Genomic DNA, 22,622 nt, shown 5'->3' on the forward strand with positions numbered 1-22,622 from the left:
GGGTGAGAGAAAAAAATAAAGATATTACTCACTGAAAAAGGAGCCAATAATGCAGCAACTGATAGACTGCAGGATGTCAGCTGGTGTGACCAACTGTGGTGATATAGGGCGATCCATTGCTTTGCCAGTAGGGGTTGCAATCCTGTATGGTGTGCCACACTTATCTATGACTGGCATCACTGGCATCAGTTCACATATGCAGGCTGTTTGCAGTCACCCCATCTGGGCTGGGTCGAGTTGGGCGACTGCACAGAAGTAGCTCCTCCATATTGCACTATGGCTCTCCACATTCTACTAGGGTTTATGGTGATGGCACCTGCCCTGCAGTCCATCAGGCGGTGCATTATTGGCTCCTTTTTCAGTGAGTAATATTTGAAGATGCAAGACTCAGGTTACTTGTACACGGGAGGACTGTTGATGCTGCATAGCCATTCCAACGATATCTGTCCTGTGCTTTTACATGGAAACAAAAATCGCTCACTGAATGGAGGTGGAGGGCGCCAGAAATCTCTTCCAGTCATCTGCCTCCAATTAGAGTAAACAGGTAGTCCTTTATAGATGGGCTACTGCCTGTTTACATGGACTTGGCTTGTGAGTGATTCTCACAAATGACTGACAAGTGAGTGATTCTCGCTCTGTGCCCTGTTGGGTCCCACTATGGGGAAAGTTAAAGAAAATCTGCCAGGTTGCAAACAGTAACACCAAAACTGGCAGTTTTTTTTAAAATGACAGTTTTGCTTTATTTCCCCCATATATTCTATTTATTTAGGCCAGAAATTGTACTTGGATTGGTTTACAGTTTAACTACACACCCAATTGTGATTTCAAATTGTGAAGCATATTGCGCACATTTGCCTCATCTTGTGCCATTTGGTGCTTCCATCTCCAGCGGGCTTCAGATTAACTGGTGTATGACAAGCCGGACCCAACAAATATGCAGTATGTATATAGTTTCTAATTCTATAAATTTTACATACAAAGTATATTCATTCTCTGATGGGGATTTCCCCGACTTCATAATGCAGCCCGAGCCTATATACTGTGATAGCAATTCAGGCTGCCCATTTATTGGAGATTGCCTGGGCTTGGCACCTATGAGACGAATAGTAGAGAGCAGCATATGGCTTGGGCTTGGCACCTGGTAGCCGAGCAGCAGAGAGCAGCCTATAACTTGGACTTGGCACCTTTTAGCAAAGCATCAAAAAACAGACTGTGGCTTGGGCTTGGCACCAGTTAACCAAGCAGCCGAGAGCAGCCTCAGACTTGGGCTTGGCACCTGGGTGCCAATTAGCAAAGAGTAGCCTCTGGCTTGGCACCTTTTAGTAGAGCAGCAAAAAAGTAGTCAGCTTTGGCTTGCCACCTGTTAAACTGAGCAGCATAGAGCATCCACTGGTTTGGGCTTTGCACCTGTTAACCAAGTGGTAGAACAACAGAGAGCAGCCTCTGGCTTAGGCTCAATACCTGGTAGCTAACTAGCAAAGCGTAGCCTCGGTCTTGCACTTTGTACATTTTAACTGTGCAGTTCTGCTATGGCTCGAACTTGGTGCCTAGCAGCTGAGTAAAAGAGAGCAAGATCCAGCTTGGGCTTGGCCCCTCCCTGGCAGTCGTGCAGAAGTGAGCTGCCTCCTGGCAGCGGAAAGCAGCCTCTAGTTTGAACTTGGCACCTGGCAGCAGGAAGCCTCTGGCTTGGGTTTGCCACCTGAGCAACAAAGAACTGCATCTAGCTTGGTTGGGCTTATTAGCACCTGGTAGCCAAGCAGAAGAAAGCAGCGTTTGGCTTGGCCTTGGCACTAGGTAAACGTGTCACGGAAGAGAAGAATGCTAGATTTGGTCTCTGCCCTCACCACCGGCATAGAGCTCTGCCTAGGCTCTTGACAGCTAAGTGCATTCTCAGAACAAGTAAGCGTACCTGCTGTCATGAGGTTCCAGATACTGGGCTAGGTTGATGCAATAGCAATTAACTGAGACTTGTACAAGCTCTCTGCATCTTGGTATATTCATCTCAGCTGAGGGCATATTCACCTCTATCTAGGTATTTCACAGATGGGCGATTCATGGAACAAATGCATTTCCCTACTGCCTTTGGTTTTGGTGGGTGCCAAGCTTGGTCACCGACCTTGCCACCGACTGAGCCATCCATGCAGGCTCTTTGCTGTTGGGTTCAATTCAGCTCTGCCCTGGCTTTTTAGAACTGGGCGAGTTCAGGGAACAAGTGAGTGTGCCCGCTGTGTCACAAAGCTGTGGTTTTTCAGGCTGGCTCGGTCACCGCCCAAGCCACTGGATCAGACCTCTGCCTGAGCTCTCCATGGCTGGTTGCATTCACAGAAAAAGTGAATGTACCTGTTGCATCATGAGGTGGCACATTTCCAGCCATATTGCTACCCTCACCACCAGCCAAGACCTCTGCTTCGGTCTCCGCAGCTTGGTCCATTCACAGAACAAATGAGGTTACTAGCTGCATCACGAGGATGTACATACTGTGCTTGGTCGCTGCCCTCGTCGTTGGCCGAGACCTCTGCCCAGGGTTTTCACTACTAATTAAATTCATGGAACAAGCGAGTGCACCTACTACGTCATGAAATATCAGATGCCAGGCTCAGTTACTGCCTGCACCAGAAGCGGAGCCCTTTGCTCTGGTTCTCCACAGCAGATGCCAGGCTCAGTCCTCTACCTGGAATCTCCGCAGCAGAGTACATTCATGGAACAAGTGATTGTGCCAGTTGCATCATAAGGTCTACTGGGCTTGGAGTTTATACTCCCCATCTGCCGAGACCTCTGCATGGTCATTAGGCTTTACATGAGCAAAATTTCATGATGAACAAATAAAAATGTAGGATGAAGACAACCATTTGCAGCTCTGGCTTGACTGACCCTCAATGTTCTGGAAACAGCTGGAGGACAAAGTCTCCATTAGAATGGACCCCCTGTGACCTTGAAGCAGTTTTGACTCCACTCCTGAAGAACTTGAGTAATGGCAATTTTCCCGGACCAGAGTAGACTGTGTGCATTAGCACCCCATGAGCGAACTGTATGTAGGTTTTAGGTAAGCAAACCGTATGGCAAAAATTGTTACTTAGATGTCTCTTCTGTATTGATAACTCACCGTCTGATGGTCCTTCTAGGAAAATAAATGGGGAACAAACAAAGATGATGAGGAATAAAAAAAAAAAGCTTGAAGACCAACCATCTCAAGCTCATGGTCAACTGCCCATTTCCTTTGAAAGAGGACGGTGGTGCGCCATGCACATACTACACCGTGGAACGACCATCTTGATAAATTGTTGCCGACACATCCACGCCATACCCTCAGACTTTCTGGAAGTCAAACGGTTTGCTATTTTTTTTCTAGTTGTCGAGAAAGGTTTCCATGGAAAAAAAACACCAATTTTAATGATGGAATGGCTTTCTGAAGAGCTCGGAGGAGTTGGTCTTTTTTCTTAACACCATGTGTACTAAAAGGACTTTGTCCATCATGTTACTTTTGTCTTTCAGCCGGATGGTTCAGAACATTTACATTCTTGTCGCACACCGCAATGGCAAATGTCTCCTGCTTCATATCAGTATTGCACCCCGATTCCTTGCACATACTGTGGGCGATGAATGGGTTATTTGTTGTAGGAAGAGGAAAAATGGTGTACGGTTACGAGGTCAAGGAAGAACATGCCTCCACCAACTGAAGAGGAATATGGCGCACTGCATACTTACAGCAACATTGTTTAGGAACTATTAACCTTTTTCAATTCAATTTTGGATTCAGGGTTTCCTAGGGGGCTCGCTCTTTCTGCCATTATACAATTGCGCCATCTGCTAGTAAGAGCCAGTACTGCGGTATGGGACATGCTGGAGAGGCCCCCCGACAACAGTAACAGCCAGTAATATATAGTAAGAATACCCTGCCGGACATCTTCCAACATCAGAGCTGTACAGTCTTCAATCAGAATGTCTTTAGACATCAGACAGTGGATTGGAGAAGGTTAATCTAATTTGCATGCTACACTGATGAACTCCCTGGATATCACGTGCTTTGTCGTTTTTTTAACTTGGCTCATAGGAAATATCGGTGTGAAAAGTGCACCAATTCTGGAGATGGAATGCCTATAGAATTTTTTTTTCTTCAACACTATGATGGTCTACATACTTGTATTTTTCAATGGTGCAACTTGTACCAAATAATGTACTGAAAACGTTTAAGTGATTTCTAAGTGGAGAGAGATGAGGAGAAAATTGCAATTATGCCATCTTGGAAGGGGGAGAAGAGTTTTGTTTTCACAGCGTACATATTGTGGCAAAAATGACAGAACTTTATTATAGGGGTCAGTATGATTACGAGGATACCAAATGTACTGTATATTCCGGCGTATAAGACGACCTTTTAACCACGAAAAATCTGCTCTGCAGTGGGGGGGGGTTGTCTTAAAGGCCGGCTATAAAAAAAAAACCAAAAAAAACTCCCCCGGCGTTCTGCGGCGCTGCTGCAGGCTGTCGCTCCCTCCTTGTCCCCGACAGAGCATTGCTTTCTGGACGCGGGGCTTGAAAGCTAATGCTGTGATTGGCTAACACACACGGCGTCAGCCAATCACAGCCATTAGTCCTCATAAGACACCTTATACATACAGTACTCCTACCGTATTACATTATACTGCATTTTGACAGTCTATGGAGATAGGCATAGCAACTGAACAGCAGTTTTTAAGAATACCATTTTGGGGTACATACATCTTTTTGATCACTTTTTATTCAAAATGTTTTGGAGCCAGGATTTTAAAAAACCTCACCATTGTGGCATTGTGTCTTTTTCCCCTCTAAATAGTATATAGTGATAGTTTAATAGTTTGGTTTTTAACTTACACCGCAATACCAAATGTGCGGTTTTTCAAAAATTTTTTCCCTTTTATATTAAAAACAGGAAAGGGGAGTTTGAACTTTTAATTTATCAGAACATGTGGGTGTACCCACTGTGTCACAGGGCATTCACCAGACCTCACACCATCTAGACTTTATGGGGGTACTTAAAAGATAAAGTCTACAGAAAAGAAAAAAAAAAAAAAGCAACAGTCAACAAATTGAGGGGCAGCCATTGACAAAAAACAATTATGAGAAGAATGATCCATTTCTGTATGAATTGTATACTAATGAACACTGACTTCATAATGATTCACAGTGTGTATACATTTTTGGGACACCCTATACATTAGTACATATATCAGTAATGCAGTTCAATATTTATATATTTAGTGTCTGCCCATTTCTTGGTGCTCGTGGCATACTGTTATACCCGGTCTGTAATTCTGTCCCTAAAATTAGGCACCAACACCACATTTTTAAAAGGTTTTATTTTAATAATTCTTGTATAACCAAGCAGTTCATTTAAGAGAATGCACAGAAGAGTCATTCCAGCAATTCCGAATGTTAGAGTAAGTCATACATTCTCTGCCCACCAAGTCAACAGGGAGCAGTTGAATCAATTCTCGAAATTAACAGAAACCATATTTACATAAATATGCGTGTGACGCTAAGTGGGGCCTAGATGTCTTCTTCGTTTTTAGCTACGTTGATCTCTACTGTACACCGTGGTATTCAGAGCATACATCATACCGCTATGGAAGGAGTGAGCAAAAAGGTGAAATCTGGTGCATGCAAGAAAAATTAAATAAAAAATAACCAAAATATAAAATCATGAAATTACCTGAACTGTAAAAAAAAAAAAATTGGATGAATTAAAATATTTGGGAAGCTTTTTAAAAAAGGCACTTGGAGAATAGGGATCGAATTCTATGGACAAAAACCGTACAATGCACTTTTTGTTAAGTTTTGTTTAGGAAACAAAAAAACATTTAATACAAAAAAAAGAGATCAGGTTCACAGCTTTTGTGTAGAAATACATTACAAAAAGAGAAAAGCAGATTAAAATGAAAAACATAAGAGGAATATATTTTTTACAGCCTCGTTAAAAAAAGGGGTAAAATAAAAATAAAAAGCGTCGCCTAGGCAAAAATGTCAAGTTGGCGTAAAAGCAGCAATGCATAGCCTTTTCCGATAATGTCTACATCGCCTGTGTAGAATGCAAATATACAGTAAACACTGTGATACTATTGGTTTCAAAACTACAAACTTGTCACATGCTCCCATCACGGGGAGGTTAGTGGTCAGAACCTTGCAAGAAACAGTCAAGTTCTTAAGAGTTCGGTACAAAAAGAAAGGCTGCGGTAGTGCTACACTGAAACTACTCACTTCTTAACTAACTGTAAAAGAGTCCATAAAATCCATTCCGCTTCTTTTCCTCGAAACCACCTGTGAGCCTAGTCTTTATTAGTCAAAGATCAGGTCAAAATTTCACAGAGAGACCCTCATCCCCCTACAAAGTAAGCATTCCCGAAAGAAAGAATATTTGGCAATTAATTACTCCATTTTGTAACTCAACAACTTATTTCATATTGAAGGCCAGAAGAGGTCGCTCTTCTCGTTTCTGCCATGGGCTTTTTTTATTCTCTCCTTGGTCATCAGATCCATCGTCATGAATGGAGTACTCGTGGTCAGGGCTGTTTAATGGCACTGGTGAGGAGTCTGCAGTTCGTCTTAAAGTTTCTTCCTGAAGGCTGGGTAGTTGGCCACAGCTCTTTTTTGCTGGTGCCTCGATGAAAGGTCTATTATCCTCAGGGCTACAAACAGCTGTTCCACATTCACTACCACTTTGGTCCATATCCTCTAGATAAACAAGTTGTGTGTAAGCAGTGCCGTCAGACACCTTCTGTTCATGTTGCTGGTGCTCCTGTAACGTTGGGTGCTGTGAAGAGAGATGATGTTGCAGCATTGAAAATTTGCCACCTCTTCCTTTTCGACCAGATCTTGGTTCATTCATGTCAACGCCCGAGTCTAAACTAGCATCATTACTCCCATTCTTTCCTGCTCTTTGGAGATCAATGTATGAATGTCTAACATGTGCATTCGACCGGCCATCTAAAGAGACGAACCAGGCACGGGGATGGGGCATGGGTCTTCCTCCACCGAGTTCCATCAACGCTTTCTCGGTCAGCAGTTGAACTTCGCCATTAATCTGAGCAATGGCCGCATCGTTCAAAGAAGCTGGAATAGAAACCGATTCTGACATGACAGTGTTTTGTCCGCTCCATTCCATGCCTTCGCCATCTTGTAAGTGTTGCTGTGACATTGCTTGGGAGTTTAATTGAGACGCTTGTACCTGTTGTGGATGTTGAGCATGAGATTTGGACAGCTCGGCTTGAAGTCGTTCTAACTCATATGGTTGTTCAGCAGACACAATTAGATGTTCTCCCGGTAGCTTCATGTAATGAGCAGGAATAACCAACGTGGGCAAAACATTCCTGTAAACACCATCATTCACCTGATCAACAGAATTGTAACATATAAGCTGACCTGGATGAGGGAAAGAGGTTGGTCTTTCAAGGTGGTCTACAGACCTAGACATCATACATTCATTAGGTCGTCGGTCTATGACCTGCTCTTGTTCAGGAGCAGAAGGCACAGGGTGACTTTGTTCCTGAAAGTTTGGCTTACTTCCTGCTGTAACATGGTTTGCAGTTTGGTCTTTGTTTTCATATAAAGGCTGACAAATCACTGAGTTGTAACTCCGGCGATACTCGTCTTTCATGGGAGACACAAAACCATCTGAGATGTCTGCAGATTTTCTTGATTTTAAAATGAACTGGTCCAATGATTTATTGTACACCTGTCTCAACGTGCCACTTGGAGTCAAGTTGTCCAAAGACATTCGGCTTTTCCCATCTTGATGAGAAAGCAGCTCTTCTCTTGAGCTGAAGTCCCGTGAGGTATTATAAGAAGGCTTAAGCATCGGAGTATGCATATCAACCTCTCCACTGGAGGACATCATCTCCATATGCATGGGGCTGATTAAGTTGATGTGAGACATTGAGGTGGCTTGATCTTTCTTGGAAGAATCCAAAGCAGAGGTGAGCTGAAGCTTCCGGTGATGACGTGGCTTCAAACATTTCCTCCTAAGTCAACCAAAAACAGAAGAATAGATTTTGTTAAAGCTATAAAACGATAATGCATTAGATCACTGTCAAATATGTAGAGGTCAAATGTAATTTCACAAATGGAAAAACTTGCACAGGACGTATATAGTATAAAAAAAAAAAAAAACCAAAAAAAACCCCAAACACTTTTTAAAACATTGCATTCAATGAAAAATGTATGGAAATGTAAGGCTGTGCACAGAATGGCCTGCAGGGGGCTGCAACTGGGCCTGTGTACTGAATGTGTGCTAATCAGCAGGGACAGCTGTGTGGATGTGTCTGAAGGAACTAAAAACTCCAGACACATTCAATTCCTTGCTGCAAGCTGGAAATGGAAAGCAGGAAGCCAGAGCTACTGCCGAGATAAGAGCAGAGCTCAATGCCAAAGGCGGGCTGCTGCCAGAAGCCAGAGCTAGGCCAGGCTCTGAGAGGAAGAGGCTGAAAGCCGGACGTCTATGGGAGACCAGGCTGCGGTACAGCCACGAGTCTGACAGGGAAGGACGCCTCCAGACTCAAACCCTTTGGGTAGGTGTAGTGGCGCTAGGCCACTGTGTAAGTAGTGAGGGAACTACTGTGTAGTTAGCGGCTTGACGGGCAAGCGGTTATTATTTTTCTCAGCACTAAGTGTATGTGCTGCCAGTGGCCGATAGATTTAGATTTGTTTCTAGAAAATGAGTCCCCGATGACCGAACCTAAAGGAGCCGACACGTCTCCGCTCCCAGTGTCCCTCGCTGCTGCTCTGGGTTTCCTCCGCTGTGTTTGTTTACAGGCGGAAATCAGCCTGTAACGAACCATAAATTAGTCGCAGCTGTCTGTTTACGAGACAGCCTGTAAACATTATGTCAACAAGGAGACTGGAGCCGCCGATGGGGTGGACACGCAGGGAGAGGTGGATATCAGCTGCTTTGTCATGTTCTGCCATGTGGAAGCCATTTGCAAAAAATATATTTGATTTGGGACAACCCCTTTAAAAAAACACAACAAAAAAACTTGTTTAAGGTAAAAATGGACATACAAAAAAAAAAAAAAAAATCTGTCTGCAGATAAGTATCCGGTTTGGCCAACATCCATAATCATGTTTCAAGACTCATGGGTTGGAAATTAACTTAAAAAAGGTAGCTACCTACAGAGGGCAGTAAAGGGACAGAAATCCTGCAGAAGGAAGCAACTCATTTGCATACTTTTTCCTACGTGGAGTATTGCTTGTAAGATTCTAGAGCTACTACTACTCTTTATATTGCGTCCACATATTCTGCAGCAATTAACAAATCCGAGGGACCACAGACAAAATAACACACAGTAATAAACCAATAGACATCAATACAATCTCCTCGGTGAGAACCAGTTTCCTCTCGGTATACACAGATTTAGTTCAGCTCCCAGGCTGCCGTAACGACACTTTTGGCTTCAGTTGAGTGAAAGAAGCCCCTTGAAGGGCACAAACATGATGTGGCCCTAACCCAAGATGGTTGATGTAGGTTCTGAAGACAATTCCTGTTCTTTATGTCCCCTCTAAAAGACAATTCTCATGCTAAACGTTATGATGACATGTCACTAGGATATGCCAAAAACCTTTTAACCCTTTCCAATCCACTGTCTGACGTCTTCCTACACTCGGATTGAAGCTTGGACAGCTCCAATGTCATAAGACGGCCGACAGGGTATTCTTACCGTCTATTGCCAGCCACTCCGCTGTCGGAGCCTCTCTGGCGCGCACACACTGGCTTTAGCCAGCAGATGGCACCGTTGTATAACAGCAAAAAGAGAAAGCCTTTTAGGAAACCCTGAATCCACAATTGGATTGGAAAGGGTTAACCGGCGGGAGGGGTGTCTGACCTCTGGGAATAAAACATGGAGAAATCTTCAGCTTTTCTCCTGCACGGTGACACTATCGGAGATTTGTTGTAAATAAAACACCATGAAGGAGTCGCAGCAAAGTGGCATCCGTGAAAAATTCAGTTTATGGTTTACCTTTTTTCTCTCTTTATTGCCCTAAATTAATATTTACACGTGACCGTTGCATCAGGAAGATGTGCACTACATTAATACATGGAGATGCCGTTTCTATGCTTGGATATGCTTTTAAAATATGTATAAAGATAGGGCTGACCGGCAGAGATTCGGCGACGGCTCCTGCTCCCGGGCGGCGGCGATACCGCATTGCCCATGGACAGCCGGCCTAAGTCACTGAGGTCTGTAACCATATGAAAGGATAAGACAACGCAGAGTCACCCTGAACTTCAGTATACTCAAAGAGTGCGTTCACACATAGTGGAAATGCTGCAGATCCGCACCAAAATCCGCATGACCGGATACAAAGCGCTGCTTACACACGGAACTGCTAGTGAGTGCATTTCCCAAAAATCACATGATTTTGGTTAGGTGACGCAGAAGTGTGCTCAGTAGTGGTTTCGGGTGAAGGCAGCGAGCAACGATTACCTATCTGTACTTAATCGCTGTAGCTGAGACCTGATATCAGCTGCGGACCCACAACTAAAATCAGCTGCGGATTCGTAGCTGCATCCGAATCAATATGCGCATTGGTTGTGCAGACTTGGATGCGGTTTTTGATGCAGGAATGCTACGGATTTTGGTGCGGATCCGCTGCATTTCTGCTACGTGTGAACGCACCTTTAAAAAGAATGGTAGCAAGATATAAAAGTTATCCCCAGCCACAGGGTACGTAATAACTATGATTGATGAGAATCAAACAGCTGGGATCCACCACGGTCCTGAAAACTGGCAATATCTGGCGCAGTCATTGAAATACACCGGCAGTGCGTATATGTACATGTGCTTCGACTTCATTCATGGAGGGACTCTTGGAACTTCTCAGGAAGTCCCAGAATTTGGACTCCCACCGATCATAAAGTTATACCCTATTCACAGTATAGGGGGTAACTTTCTATCTCGGCACAATATTTTACAATTCCTCTTAGCTATGCCCCCTTTTCTGGACAAAGTGCATAAAGTGTCCCTTTTTGTACCAGAATTCTGCAGTATTTTGCTTTATAAAATGCCGCCATTGTTCCTCAGATGCCGTAGAACCTCTTCGAGGACAAGGAAGGCAATGTTAATAAATGTCCACGAAGAAGAAAGTCTGCAGCAGCTGAGGCACAGTACTGTATAATATACACGGCAGCTGCTGAGGAACATCTTAAATAGGAAGTAGATGTCCATTACCCAATGGTTGGCATAGGAGAAGGAACTTGCAAGCAAAGCAATCTGACAGACCTCTTTTGCAAGAAGAGATCAGCAGCGCCCGTGTGACGTCACTCACCTCAGCATAATTGGCAGGTTCAGTTTATACAAACATATACACTGAATGGCCACTTTATTAGACCCCCCCCCCCCCCCCCCCCCATCTAGTAGCGTGCCGGTCTCCTTTGGCCATCAGAATCCCAACAATTTGTAGCAGCATAGATCTCAGGTATTGGCATTGCTCTGCAGGAATATTGGTCCATGCGAACAGGAAGCGTCTTGTAGTTGCTACAAATTAAATGGAGGTCCTGACATGTTCTGAAAAGCCCATTCTACCTCGTCCCAGAGGTACTCTATAGGATTAAGACACAAGGACTATGAAGGCCAGGGAAGCAAGGACAGCCGGCCGGTGCGACAGAACGACATGTTGTGGTTCGGACACATTAGCTGGAGCACCGGCGTTGTAGTCGCCTCCAATTTGCTCAACTGTTCTGTCTGTCGATTCTTGACACATTCGACAAAAGGGTTTCCGACTGAAGCAGGAGGTTGGAATGTGACGGTGCAGAAGACGGAGCCAAGTTGTATGCAGCAAAAATAACCTTTAATAAACCAGAAATTACATTGACATCACGCCATAGGAGGGTTCTTGTACCCAACGCGGCATCATAACCAGGGGCGCAACTAAAGGCTCAGGGGCCCTGATGCAAAAGGTGAGCAGGGGCCCCCCTCTATCTGTACCCGTACCCATACCTTAACCATGCTGCACAGAGACATAACTTGAAGCTTCTAGGCCCCAATGCAAAACCTGTAACGGTGCCCCCAACTATAATGCTTTATTCATAGTACTGGGCTCCCTATATGGAGAAGAGAGGCCTTATGGGCCCCCTAAGGCTCCTGGGCCCGGGTGCAACCGCATCCCCTGCATCCTCTATAGTTACGCCCCTGATCATAACATTACACAGCATCATCTTTTTCTTAATGTGAGGGTACTTGAATTTTCACCAAAAGTCACCACATTGTTCACCACATTCGGCATCACACAGCAGTGAATACCTCTTCAATTCTCCAAAGTGGCAGCAGCAAGACACATGTAGTATTGGCCTTCTCCATGTATACCACAGCGCCCTTCTCCATATATTTTGCAACTATGCAGAACCTAGCAACTACATTCTTGGCTGTCCTGATCCACATACATAAATTGGGGTCTCGGAAAAGTAGCTTGCCTCTTTAATCCTAGCACCACACTGCAGAATAACTTCACATCAACTACGCTTCTGCAGCGGATTTCAGATGATGCCGCGCTCCCCCTCACCTCCAAAGTCTTTGCGTTCTTGGCGCTTCCTTCACTCGACACTCTGTGGTCTTTAATGAGTACAGTGCTACTGGTGCCTTCCACAACATGTGACTAGTGGCGCTGCGCTCACTACAGACCACCAGGGGCCCAGTGCAGGAAGTGGCAATGCTGCGGGTTTTGCAGTGGAATTTCCGCTAAGTGTAAACATACACCTAAGGCTTCATTTCTTATACAGCAGAGGTAAAATGAAAGCTGTGCTGTGATTGGTCGCTTTTATAGAAGTGTGGTGTCCGGATCAGAGACGGGTTACCTTTGTACAGCCCACCCTGTATAATTTCCGGTACCAGCAACTGCTGGGATTCCACGTCCAGTTTCCTTCTACCATGTTTTGTGGAAGTCGATTAGCTGCGCACACTTAACACGTAACAAGTGTGCAACATCCAGGAGCTTTACACATCCATGGCAACATTTTCCTATAAATGGAAGATTCGCTAAAATATACGCTTCGGTGACTCTTGCTTGAATCATATGGCACAGAAGCACCCATCAGAACAACTCTGCTACAGCGGAAGCCATGTCTAGTATACTGCTGCCCGCAACTTTATCACAATCTCACATAACTCAGAGTAAGCAAGGTTATCCTTCATCAGGTCCCATTACAATTGGACTAAACAAATATATATCACATCATCCTATTCAATAACTAGTAAACACCTAAGCAAGGCTTTGCGCGAAAATCGCAGCACAAATCACACCCTACGGTAGTAATAGGTTAGTCACGATAAGTTCAAGATTCCCCCCCCCCCCTCAACCTTGACTTTTTATACCCAACAGTCCTAGAGGGGAAAACTGCACTCATAACGGTCCTCGGGAATATTTTTTCGCGCTGTGGCCCTTTTCTTCGCCTGCACAGCAGTCAGACACAGCCATCTCATCTCTGCCTCAGGGAGACTCTTTCATCCGATGTGCGGTGTACATTTTTTTTCCATCTTCCTCTGCACAGCGATTGCTGCGCAGACCTTAACACAGAGCCTTCTTGCTGAATAGGGAGACGACGACTCCTCCCAAGTGCGCACGACATCTTCTTTGGCCCAGGTCATCAGGGCCTCTTAGCATTGCCCAGCTCTGGTCATTCTTGGGGTTGCACCACTGCTTAGTTCCTGCTATGTGGTCAACAGCTGTTCACCTTCTTTAAAAGGCCTCCGCCACTTCAATAAAGCTGGCTTGCTGGCAATACAATGAAGCCCCACTCGTGAAAGGCACGGAGTCTCTCATAAAGTGGCCAATCCGTGTATACAAATAGACAAGCTTATTCGAACATAGTAATGGCACTTGTATATTACAGTATGGTTCATGTAGACTTACCTACAGTAGTATAGCAGGAGACAGAACAGGACCAGGAGAATGAACACAATCCCTCCCAATATTGCCAAGAGGAACCATGTGTGATAGCTTGTGATATCTTGTTTAACCACAGGATCTAAAAACCAAAAGGAAAAAAAAACACAAATGAAGCTGAAATCCTGATGACATCATTCAAAGGACTATCCTACAAAACACTTAGCACAGGCAATAAATGTATGATCACTGGGACCACCGCTGATCAACAGAATGCTCCCCTCCAGTTCATCACTGCATGACCAAGTTCTCTATGAAGCAGCAGTTGAGCATGTCCGCTCTAGTCATAGTCTATGGAACGGACGGTAACAGCTGAGCATTTCCTAAGGGCTCCTGCACACTTGCGTGTCTCTTGCGCTTTTTTTTCATGCGGTTGTCAATGGAACGTTCTAACATTAACGCGTCGCACCGCAAGCCCCACCACATGCCTGTGATGCAGCCAGAAGGGGGTTAGGGAACAGGTCAACAATTAAAAAAAAAAAACACCTGGCTAACTAATTTATATAGAATGATAATTAACGTTGTACACCCATGTGTCAAAAGTCATGGGATAGCAGTATGTAAATTGATTATGAAGTGGCTGATTGCTGGGGAACATCCACACCTCTAAGTTATGAGGTGTTATCTTGTGAGTGAGGTTGAACCTTGCCAGCAGGCTCATGGCAAAGGGGCAAGAATAATCCGAGTTCCACCGAGGCATGATAGTGGGTACCAGACAGAGGGGACATGCCATTACTAAAGGCCCATTTAGACAACGATTATCACTCAAAAGATAATCACTTTTGAGCGATAATCGTTGTGTCCATTTACACAGCAAGGTGTTCGCTCAAACGCTGAGCAATCACCTTGCATTCCCAGTGGGGGATACAGAAGACAAGTGAGGCCGCTTGTCTTCTCTATCTAGCTGTTCTCCGCTCGTAGCGCCCGGCTGTTATAGCCGAACGCTCCCTGCGGAGGATTCAGAAGACACGTGGGGTGGCCCAGCTTGTCTTCTGCATCTAGCTGTTCTCCGCTGGTAGCGGCCAGCTGTTACAGCCGAGTGCTCCAAGCGGAGGGTGCTTCCAGCTGTTCTCTGCACGGAGCGCCCGGCTGTTATACAGCTGAGTGCTCCGTGCCGGGTATGGAGAACACAGTTGGACTGCTCTGCTCTTCATACCCGCCTGTCATCAGGGAGGGGGATACAGCTGAAACAATAGTATCAGCTGTATCCCGCTGTGAATCCCTGATAAGGCTCATGGTTGTCTTTTAGCATGCTGAAAGACAATGATGAGCGACGGCTTAATGAAAACTGTACGATGTCAGTGCAGCTACACACAACGATTATGGCTCAAAAGACGGCTTTTGAGCGAATTTTGAGCGTTAATCGTTTTCTACATGGGACTTAAGTTGTGCAAACATTTAACACACCTGGGCCCCAGAGGGCCGACAGCATGTAGTGTGGTCTGATGACTCACGGTGCCAAATGTTTTGGGCATAGGTTAGGGTTCATGTACAGCACAAACCCCATATAGCCAGGAATCCCAGTTGTCAGGGCAGGTTGGTAGTGGTTCCATACTGGTGCTGATGGGGGAACAGGGTGTTTCCATGCATGTGTTTGGTCCACCTAAACATATTTTTGACGGGAATCAGCAATGTTTCAGTGTTTGGTGACCATTGTACAGCCCTGAAAGTACCTCATGTACCGCCACAATGATGGGATATTCCAACAGAATGTCGTGTTCCTTTGGGCCCTCGTTGCCTGAAATTTGTTCACATAACATTCTGGAAAGTTTTTATGAATGGTGCGACCTGAACATTTTGCATCACATGCACCGAATAGAACATTTAAGGCATTTGGTGGAGAGGTCTATTCGCACCTGAGATCCTGCACCTACAAATGCCACAGAGCTGTGGGTGGCAATCCAGGCGGCAGGGCCCAGCAGCCCTCCAGGCGGCAGGGCCCAGCAGCCCTCCAGGCGGCAGGGCCCAGCAGCCCTCCAGGCGGCAGGGCCCAGCAGCCCTCCAGGCGGCAGGGCCCAGCAGCCCTCCAGGCGGCAGGGCCCAGCAGCCCTCCAGGCGGCAGGGCCCAGCAGCCCTCCAGGCGGCAGGGCCCAGCAGCCCTCCAGGCGGCAGGGCCCAGCAGCCCTCCAGGCGGCAGGGCCCAGCAGCCCTCCAGGCGGCAGGGCCCAGCAGCCCTCCAGGCGGCAGGGCCCAGCAGCCCTCCAGGCGGCAGGGCCCAGCAGCCCTCCAGGCGGCAGGGCCCAGCAGCCCTCCAGGCGGCAGGGCCCAGCAGCCCTCCAGGCGGCAGGGCCCAGCAGCCCTCCAGGCGGCAGGGCCCAGCAGCCCTCCAGGCGGCAGGGCCCAGCAGCCCTCCAGGCGGCAGGGCCCAGCAGCCCTCCAGGCGGCAGGGCCCAGCAGCCCTCCAGGCGGCAGGGCCCAGCAGCCCTCCAGGCGGCAGGGCCCAGCATCCCTCCAGGCGGCAGGGCCCAGCATCCCTCCAGGCGGCAGGGCCCAGCATCCCTCCAGGCGGCAGGGCCCAGCATCCCTCCAGGCGGCAGGGCCCAGCATCCCTCCAGGCGGCAGGGCCCAGCATCCCTCCAGGCGGCAGGGCCCAGCATCCCTCCAGGCGGCAGGGCCCAGCATCCCTCCAGGCGGCAGGGCCCACCATCCCTCCAGACGGCAGGGCCCAACATCCCTCCAGACGGCAGGGCCCAACATCCCTCCAGACGGCAGGGCCCAACATCCCTCCAGACGGCAGGGCCCAACATCCCTCCAGACGGCAGGGCCCAACATCCCTCCAGACGGCAGGGCCCAACATCCCTCCAGACGGCAGGTGGAATTGATGCCACAAAAAGTTGATGCCCTTTGCTGGGCCAGAGGGGGTTCTACAGGATATTCCTGTCCCATGACTTGTAGCACATCAGTGTATTACTAGGCGTCATATGCTCATTAGAATCTAGCTTCTAACAACTTTTTGAGATTTCTTACCTGGGTTTGAAGGAGACATGGCGGCAACCCAGTATCCCATCTGTGGAGCAATGTATGTCCAGGTCAGCTGGTCTCCCTCCTGTTGAATGATTCCGATACTACTTTTTACCCACGTTCCTGTGAATTACAAGTAGTACAGATAACATTTACAGTAACATGAAGGAGTATGCCTTATGTACTGGAGATGAAAGTACTACGGTATGCAATAATTCTGTGCAGTATTTAAAGGTGGTGAGAGAAGAAAAAAACAAAAAAATTCCACATGTATATTATTGTTCTTGCTGCATCAAAGGATACAACTATTTAATATGACCACTAGGTGGAGCTGTTGGGTTAAAAAAAAAAAAAAAGAAAGTTTCCCCAGTTGTGAATGGGCAAAATGCACAATTTTCAATTGACGAAAGCCAAATAAAATGAAATAAACATTTGTATTTATTTTCTTATATGTTTTTACATCAGGTTTAAGCACCGATGACGTACAGTGTTAGTACATGCTGCGTGACGAGGGGTTGTCTGTAGCAGGTAGCTTTTTAGGTCAAAGCTACTGGAATGGAGTCTGCCATGCAGGACCGAGCACACTAGACATTCATACAGTTCAATAGGTCCTATTTAGGAGGGCTCCAAAAAAATAAAATAATTCCAACCAGTACATATAGGTGACATCGGAGAAGTTGTCCAGTCTGGACTTCGATATTATAATATGTCCTTAAGTTCAATAAAAATGCCCTCCCGCAGCTCCTGAGCCGCCATATTGTTACCCAGGTTTTTCAAGAATAGAACAGACAAATGGTAATTTGCGTCTTGCAGATAATAAATAAGGCATCAGAGGACAGATTTAGGCTGGGTTCACACGGGGCGGATTTGCCGCGGAAATTCTGTGCGGAATTTCGCCGTGGCAAATCCGCATGCGGTCGCTAATCCCGGGATTAGCCAGCCATGTGGACGAGATTTCTCAGAAATCTCGTCCACACGGGACGGCAAATCCACTGCGGCTAAGCTAGCAGAAGCCGCTGCTGCGGCGCGGATTTGCCGAACGCAGAATGTCTATTTTTTTTTCCGCTGCGGCCGCGCTCCCCTCTATGGGAGCACTGGCCATAGCGGAAGAGAGAGCGGCCGGGCCGCTTCAAAGCTTCTCCCGGCGGATATGTTGCGGTTTTTGCTGCGGCCAAAACCGCGACATTTCCAACGGGAATCCGCCCTGTGTGAACGTGGCCTTACAGAATAAGGTCGGCTTCACACAAAGAATGGAAACCGTTAACTTCAATGGGTTTGTTCACAAAAAACACATCTAGAACATAGACTAATTAGCCATTTCAAATCAGTACGTGTTTTCCAAGTGCGCAAATAAACAAGCCCTTGCATGCAGAAAAAGAACAGTAAAAATACGGTGATACACGCGCAAAAAAAAAACTTGTTCTCATGTGCATGCAAATACATATACGCTCGTAGGATGCCGGCCTTAAGCCTTATATCTACGGACAATTTTAAAGTCAGAGTTTGAAACTGCCAGAACTCGGACTTAACCCCTTCCAATCCACTGTCTGACGTCTACAGACATTATGATTTAAGGCTGTACAGCTCCGATGTTGGAAGACGTCCGTCAGAGTTCTCTTACTGTATATTGCCAGCCTCTCTGCTGTCGGAGCCTATCCAATGTGTCACCTCATGCAGTACTGGCTTTAGCCAGCAGATAGCACCGTTGTATAACAGCAGAAAAAGAGTAAGCCCCCTAGGAAAACCAGGATAGAAATTGGATTGGAAAGGGTTAAAGTCCACGTTTGCATTTACATGTGGACTTTTTCATTCTCAGACCAGAATCGCTCATTCAGCTCAATGGGGGCATTACAATTTTTTTTGGACATCTTTCATTAGAGTGCGGTGCTACTTTTTCATGGCCCACCCCGTAATACTGTCATATCTGTCACTTCTATAACCCAGCTTTTATCATTTTATTAAATTTCGTAATTCTCATCGTTCGCGTAGCGCCCGCCTCATACATCGTAGCACCGAGCAGTAGATCGGTAAATAAGATGCCCATGGTAATTGGGAATATTTAATCATCCTTGATGAGTTAAACGCTCTTATTTGACATGACAACTGCTCCTCTTCACCATCCCTGGGTACCGGCTGACATCCCGCCATTGTCATGTTAATATTCAGTCAAGTGTCGGATGAGACGAGGATTTCTAAGTCACCTGCAAATCTTAACCGGAAAAGAAAAAAAAAGCGGATGTGAACTAGTCGCATCGCGAACATTGTTAGCCGTACGCCAGATGTTCAGTGTTCACTTTACACACTTCTAGTTTTCCATATTTTTTATTTTAAGTGCTCAGAACTGCAGAGGACTTTGTAGTGTAAATGAGCAGAGGAATCAGCTAATCCGGCTTTCCACGACTATGGCGTTCGTGAGATGAGGCTTGATGAATATTTTATTGGAATTGACATTTTTTTTTCCTGTACAAAACGCTTAACAAGAATCAGCCCATTACTCTAGAAAACGCGACTGAACCAGCAAAATACAAAAACACTGAGGCTGCAGATCAGTGCAGACTAGATATTAACCCCTTGACATGGAAGCCAATTTAAAGGCTACAGGACAAATTCCAATTTTTTTTCCCAACACTCTAGCGGTCCAAACTATACTAGAGGGGGAAAAAATTAAGAAGAAGTGTTCCTGACGTCCTCAAAAAGTTTCAAGTACAGGGAATGGGCCAAAATAAAACAAAGCTATGCTTCAGGCCAGCGGTTCCATCACAGATCAGGCTCAAAATACTGAAAGAAAGACACAGACAGTCGGCCGGTGATTCCCTGAATGGAACAGGAATGCGGAACCCACAATGCAGGCGTGAAACCACCATTACTCTAAGCAGTGCTCACCAACTGTTCCAGGCACTGAATCACATCTGTAGACTCTTCCTTCGCTGGATGGATGGGGTCTCAGACCTTCACTGATCAAGAAGAGATGGCATAGGCTAGCTCTTATGTTATAAGATAGAAATACCCCGACTGCCTGTTTACATGGGCCGACAGTTGCTTGGCTCTCAAGCGAGCTAAAAACCAAGCGATTCCGACAGGTAAGCGATTACTCGCTCAGTGCCCTGCCGGTGGCACATGTACAATGGACAACTATTGCCTGACATCGCTATTTCCAGCGATGATTCATGTGATAAGGTACCTTTTATACAGGGTGATTAGGTCATACCTGAGTTTTCAACAAGTTTTCTAATATATACCAAGTTCTCCTTACTCGCTCATTTGCTGCTGTTTGCACCGTTTCAGGTCTGTAAGTTCTGGTTTTCAGATGGTTTCTCTCATTTTTCTGTTGCTCTGCTGTTAGCAATCCACTTTCAAGGAGGGGGCATTTAACAAGCCTACCATTCTGCCAGTAGTTCACTGTCTTGACTTCCTTGCCCTTACTTACCATGCTGCATTGCACTCTCTCTGGTCCAATCAGCGGGAAAGAATTATCTAAAGGCCCGCCCCTCTATTCTACCAGGATGATTTGGCATTTAGACACATTCTGGTCTAATGCTTAGTAGACCCACTGTAATCTGTTTGTAAGATAGACACACACACACACACACAAACAGCAGGAGAGGCAGAAACTGTCAAGATTATTACAGTAGCTGCAGATTTGTCAGCCTGTAGCCTCTGAGTGCACGCGAGCTGCCTGTGAACATAGCTTCTCTCCCCATAGCTATCGAAACATCCGTGTCCCCTTGTTATTAAGGAAGTTCCGCAGCCAATGACAGAGAATGAATTGCAAAGAAGCTTGGAAGGGAGACCCCTAGGGGCAGCCACTTCAAACGTGATTTACATTGGTAAAGCAATAAAGTTTTTAATGCAAGTATATAACAAAAATTATGAGACTAACAAACTAGTAGATGACCATAAGTTTTGAAACATTGTGCTATATATTGTAATTCGAGGATTTTGTTTCCATTGTAGATAGATAAGATTCAATGCTCCATAATAGAATTATCAGGACATTTGTCCGATATAGGGAGGGAGTTGGACTGCGGCAAGAAGATCCAATCTTATATATATAGGAGCAAGAAACCCCAATCTTATATATGGACTTTTGAAGGAAAATCGGAATGTCCTGAACGAACCAGCAGCCTTAACTTAAATAGCAGCAAACGTGACATCTGTTCCCTGATTTAATGAGCTGAGGGGGTGAGAATTGAGGCAATGTACAGGATTAGCATATTGGCAAGACAAGCACTGACAGCAGAAGAAAGAAACCGCAGAATAACGAGGGGTCCTAATTAGGTGTGTTAAATATAAAGAATAATGAATTAAAGGTGCACTCGGGGTACTTTAAGATTATATACAAGTGTAGTGGTTGAAGCACAGAGGTTTTGTAATATACCCTTAAAAGTGAAGTGTATATAGAGAATAGTAGACTATGCTTTTGTGTCCTCCAAAAAACAAAAGAGAATTGACCAAAAACGTATCAAATGAAGGCTTTGGTCTCCATTTGCCAAATTAAACTCAATGGTGCTGGTTTCAGGCATCCAAAACAGGCCCCCTGAACACAAGAGCACAGTGTACACAAGAACGCTGTGTGACATACACCATGTTGTCAAAAGTATTGGGACCCCCACCAGTACTATGCTTAAAGTGACCGGATTTTCCCAGGGTCTCTGCACAGAAGCCTAACATCAGAGAAGTCAACGTACAGAGGCGCTTGCGATGGTGCTTGGAGCGCCGTTCTTGGATGGTACACGAGTGGAAGCAAGCCTTGTGGACAACTGAATCACCCCACATCATCTTCCAATCAGATGAAAGAGTCAACTTCTCCAACACCCAGCAAACGGCCGAAATCGCCTCAAGCTCTAAGTTTCTGTTCACACACTGTGGATCTGCTAAGGAGTTTCGGCAGTGGAAAAGCTGATAAAAATCTACAGTGGTAAATCTGTAGCTGATTTGGGTGCAGAAACTAATTATGTGATAATTTTGGGTGGCTTTTTCAGCAGCATGTGGATCTGCAGCAAACCCATCCCGTGTGAACATGGTCTAAAAGGAATGTACTCCGTTATGGGTTGTACAAGATAAAAAGAAAAACATGGCAGCTTTCTTCCAAGAACAGCGCCGCCCCTTCCATGGTTTTGTCCGGTTGTACTGCAGCATGTCTCCACTGGTGAGCAGGGCTGAGCTGCAATACCACACACAACCAGGTATGGTGCCGCTGGTCTAATCCTGTACATCAGCTATAACTCAGGTTGTTATTTTCCAGCTGGCCTCCTTATTCCATCCTATATGTTAATCACCAGATTATTCCGAGGTGTTTACTGAATCTGAGTTAATGTCCCGTAATCATCCTTTAAAACCCAATCATTAAGAAGCTAAACAGATTTTTAAATGAATCCAATTAGGAGGTGGAAATTAAGGTTTTGGGGGGAAAAATGATTAGAAAAACATGGCTGCTTTTTTTTTTTATAGAAACATCTTGTAGATAACAGTCGTTGTTTTTTGCAGTACTGGAGTTCATGGAGAGAAGTGGCTCCGTTTCTGACAAAAGCAGCCATTTTTTTCTTTTAATCTCGTAATATTGGATTTTTAGAATGGTGCAGTCTGCAACAATTGCATAATCAGAACAAACTCATTATTGAATTGAGTTGTTAAAACAATCATCCAATTCCGCCTCCTTCATAAATGGCACTTCTATACAGATTGTCAAGCTTACAGGGGAAGGAAAACAGAAATTCGAAGTATCCTGTGGAGTTATCATTGCAGCGCCCCATCCT

The 22,622-nt window shown here is 45.7% G+C and overlaps 1 protein-coding gene across 1 annotated transcript in view; it reads right to left on the reverse strand.

Annotated features, from left to right (window-relative positions):
• Positions 1-5,322: 5,322 nt before the first annotated feature.
• FAM171A1 (family with sequence similarity 171 member A1) overlaps positions 5,323-22,622 on the reverse strand; it is a 108,714-nt gene continuing 91,414 nt past the window's right edge. Inside the window, exons 6-8 of the mRNA XM_066584951.1 lie at positions 16,873-16,989; positions 13,873-13,987; positions 5,323-7,991 (exon numbers count right to left, since the gene is read on the reverse strand). Of these exons, the coding sequence (XP_066441048.1) occupies positions 6,425-7,991; positions 13,873-13,987; positions 16,873-16,989 (1,799 nt within the window). The 3' untranslated portion in view covers positions 5,323-6,424. The remainder of the gene's footprint in view (positions 7,992-13,872; positions 13,988-16,872; positions 16,990-22,622) is intronic.

This window comes from Eleutherodactylus coqui, chromosome 12 (assembly GCF_035609145.1).
Source record: "Eleutherodactylus coqui strain aEleCoq1 chromosome 12, aEleCoq1.hap1, whole genome shotgun sequence".
Classification (NCBI taxonomy): domain Eukaryota; kingdom Metazoa; phylum Chordata; class Amphibia; order Anura; family Eleutherodactylidae; genus Eleutherodactylus; species Eleutherodactylus coqui.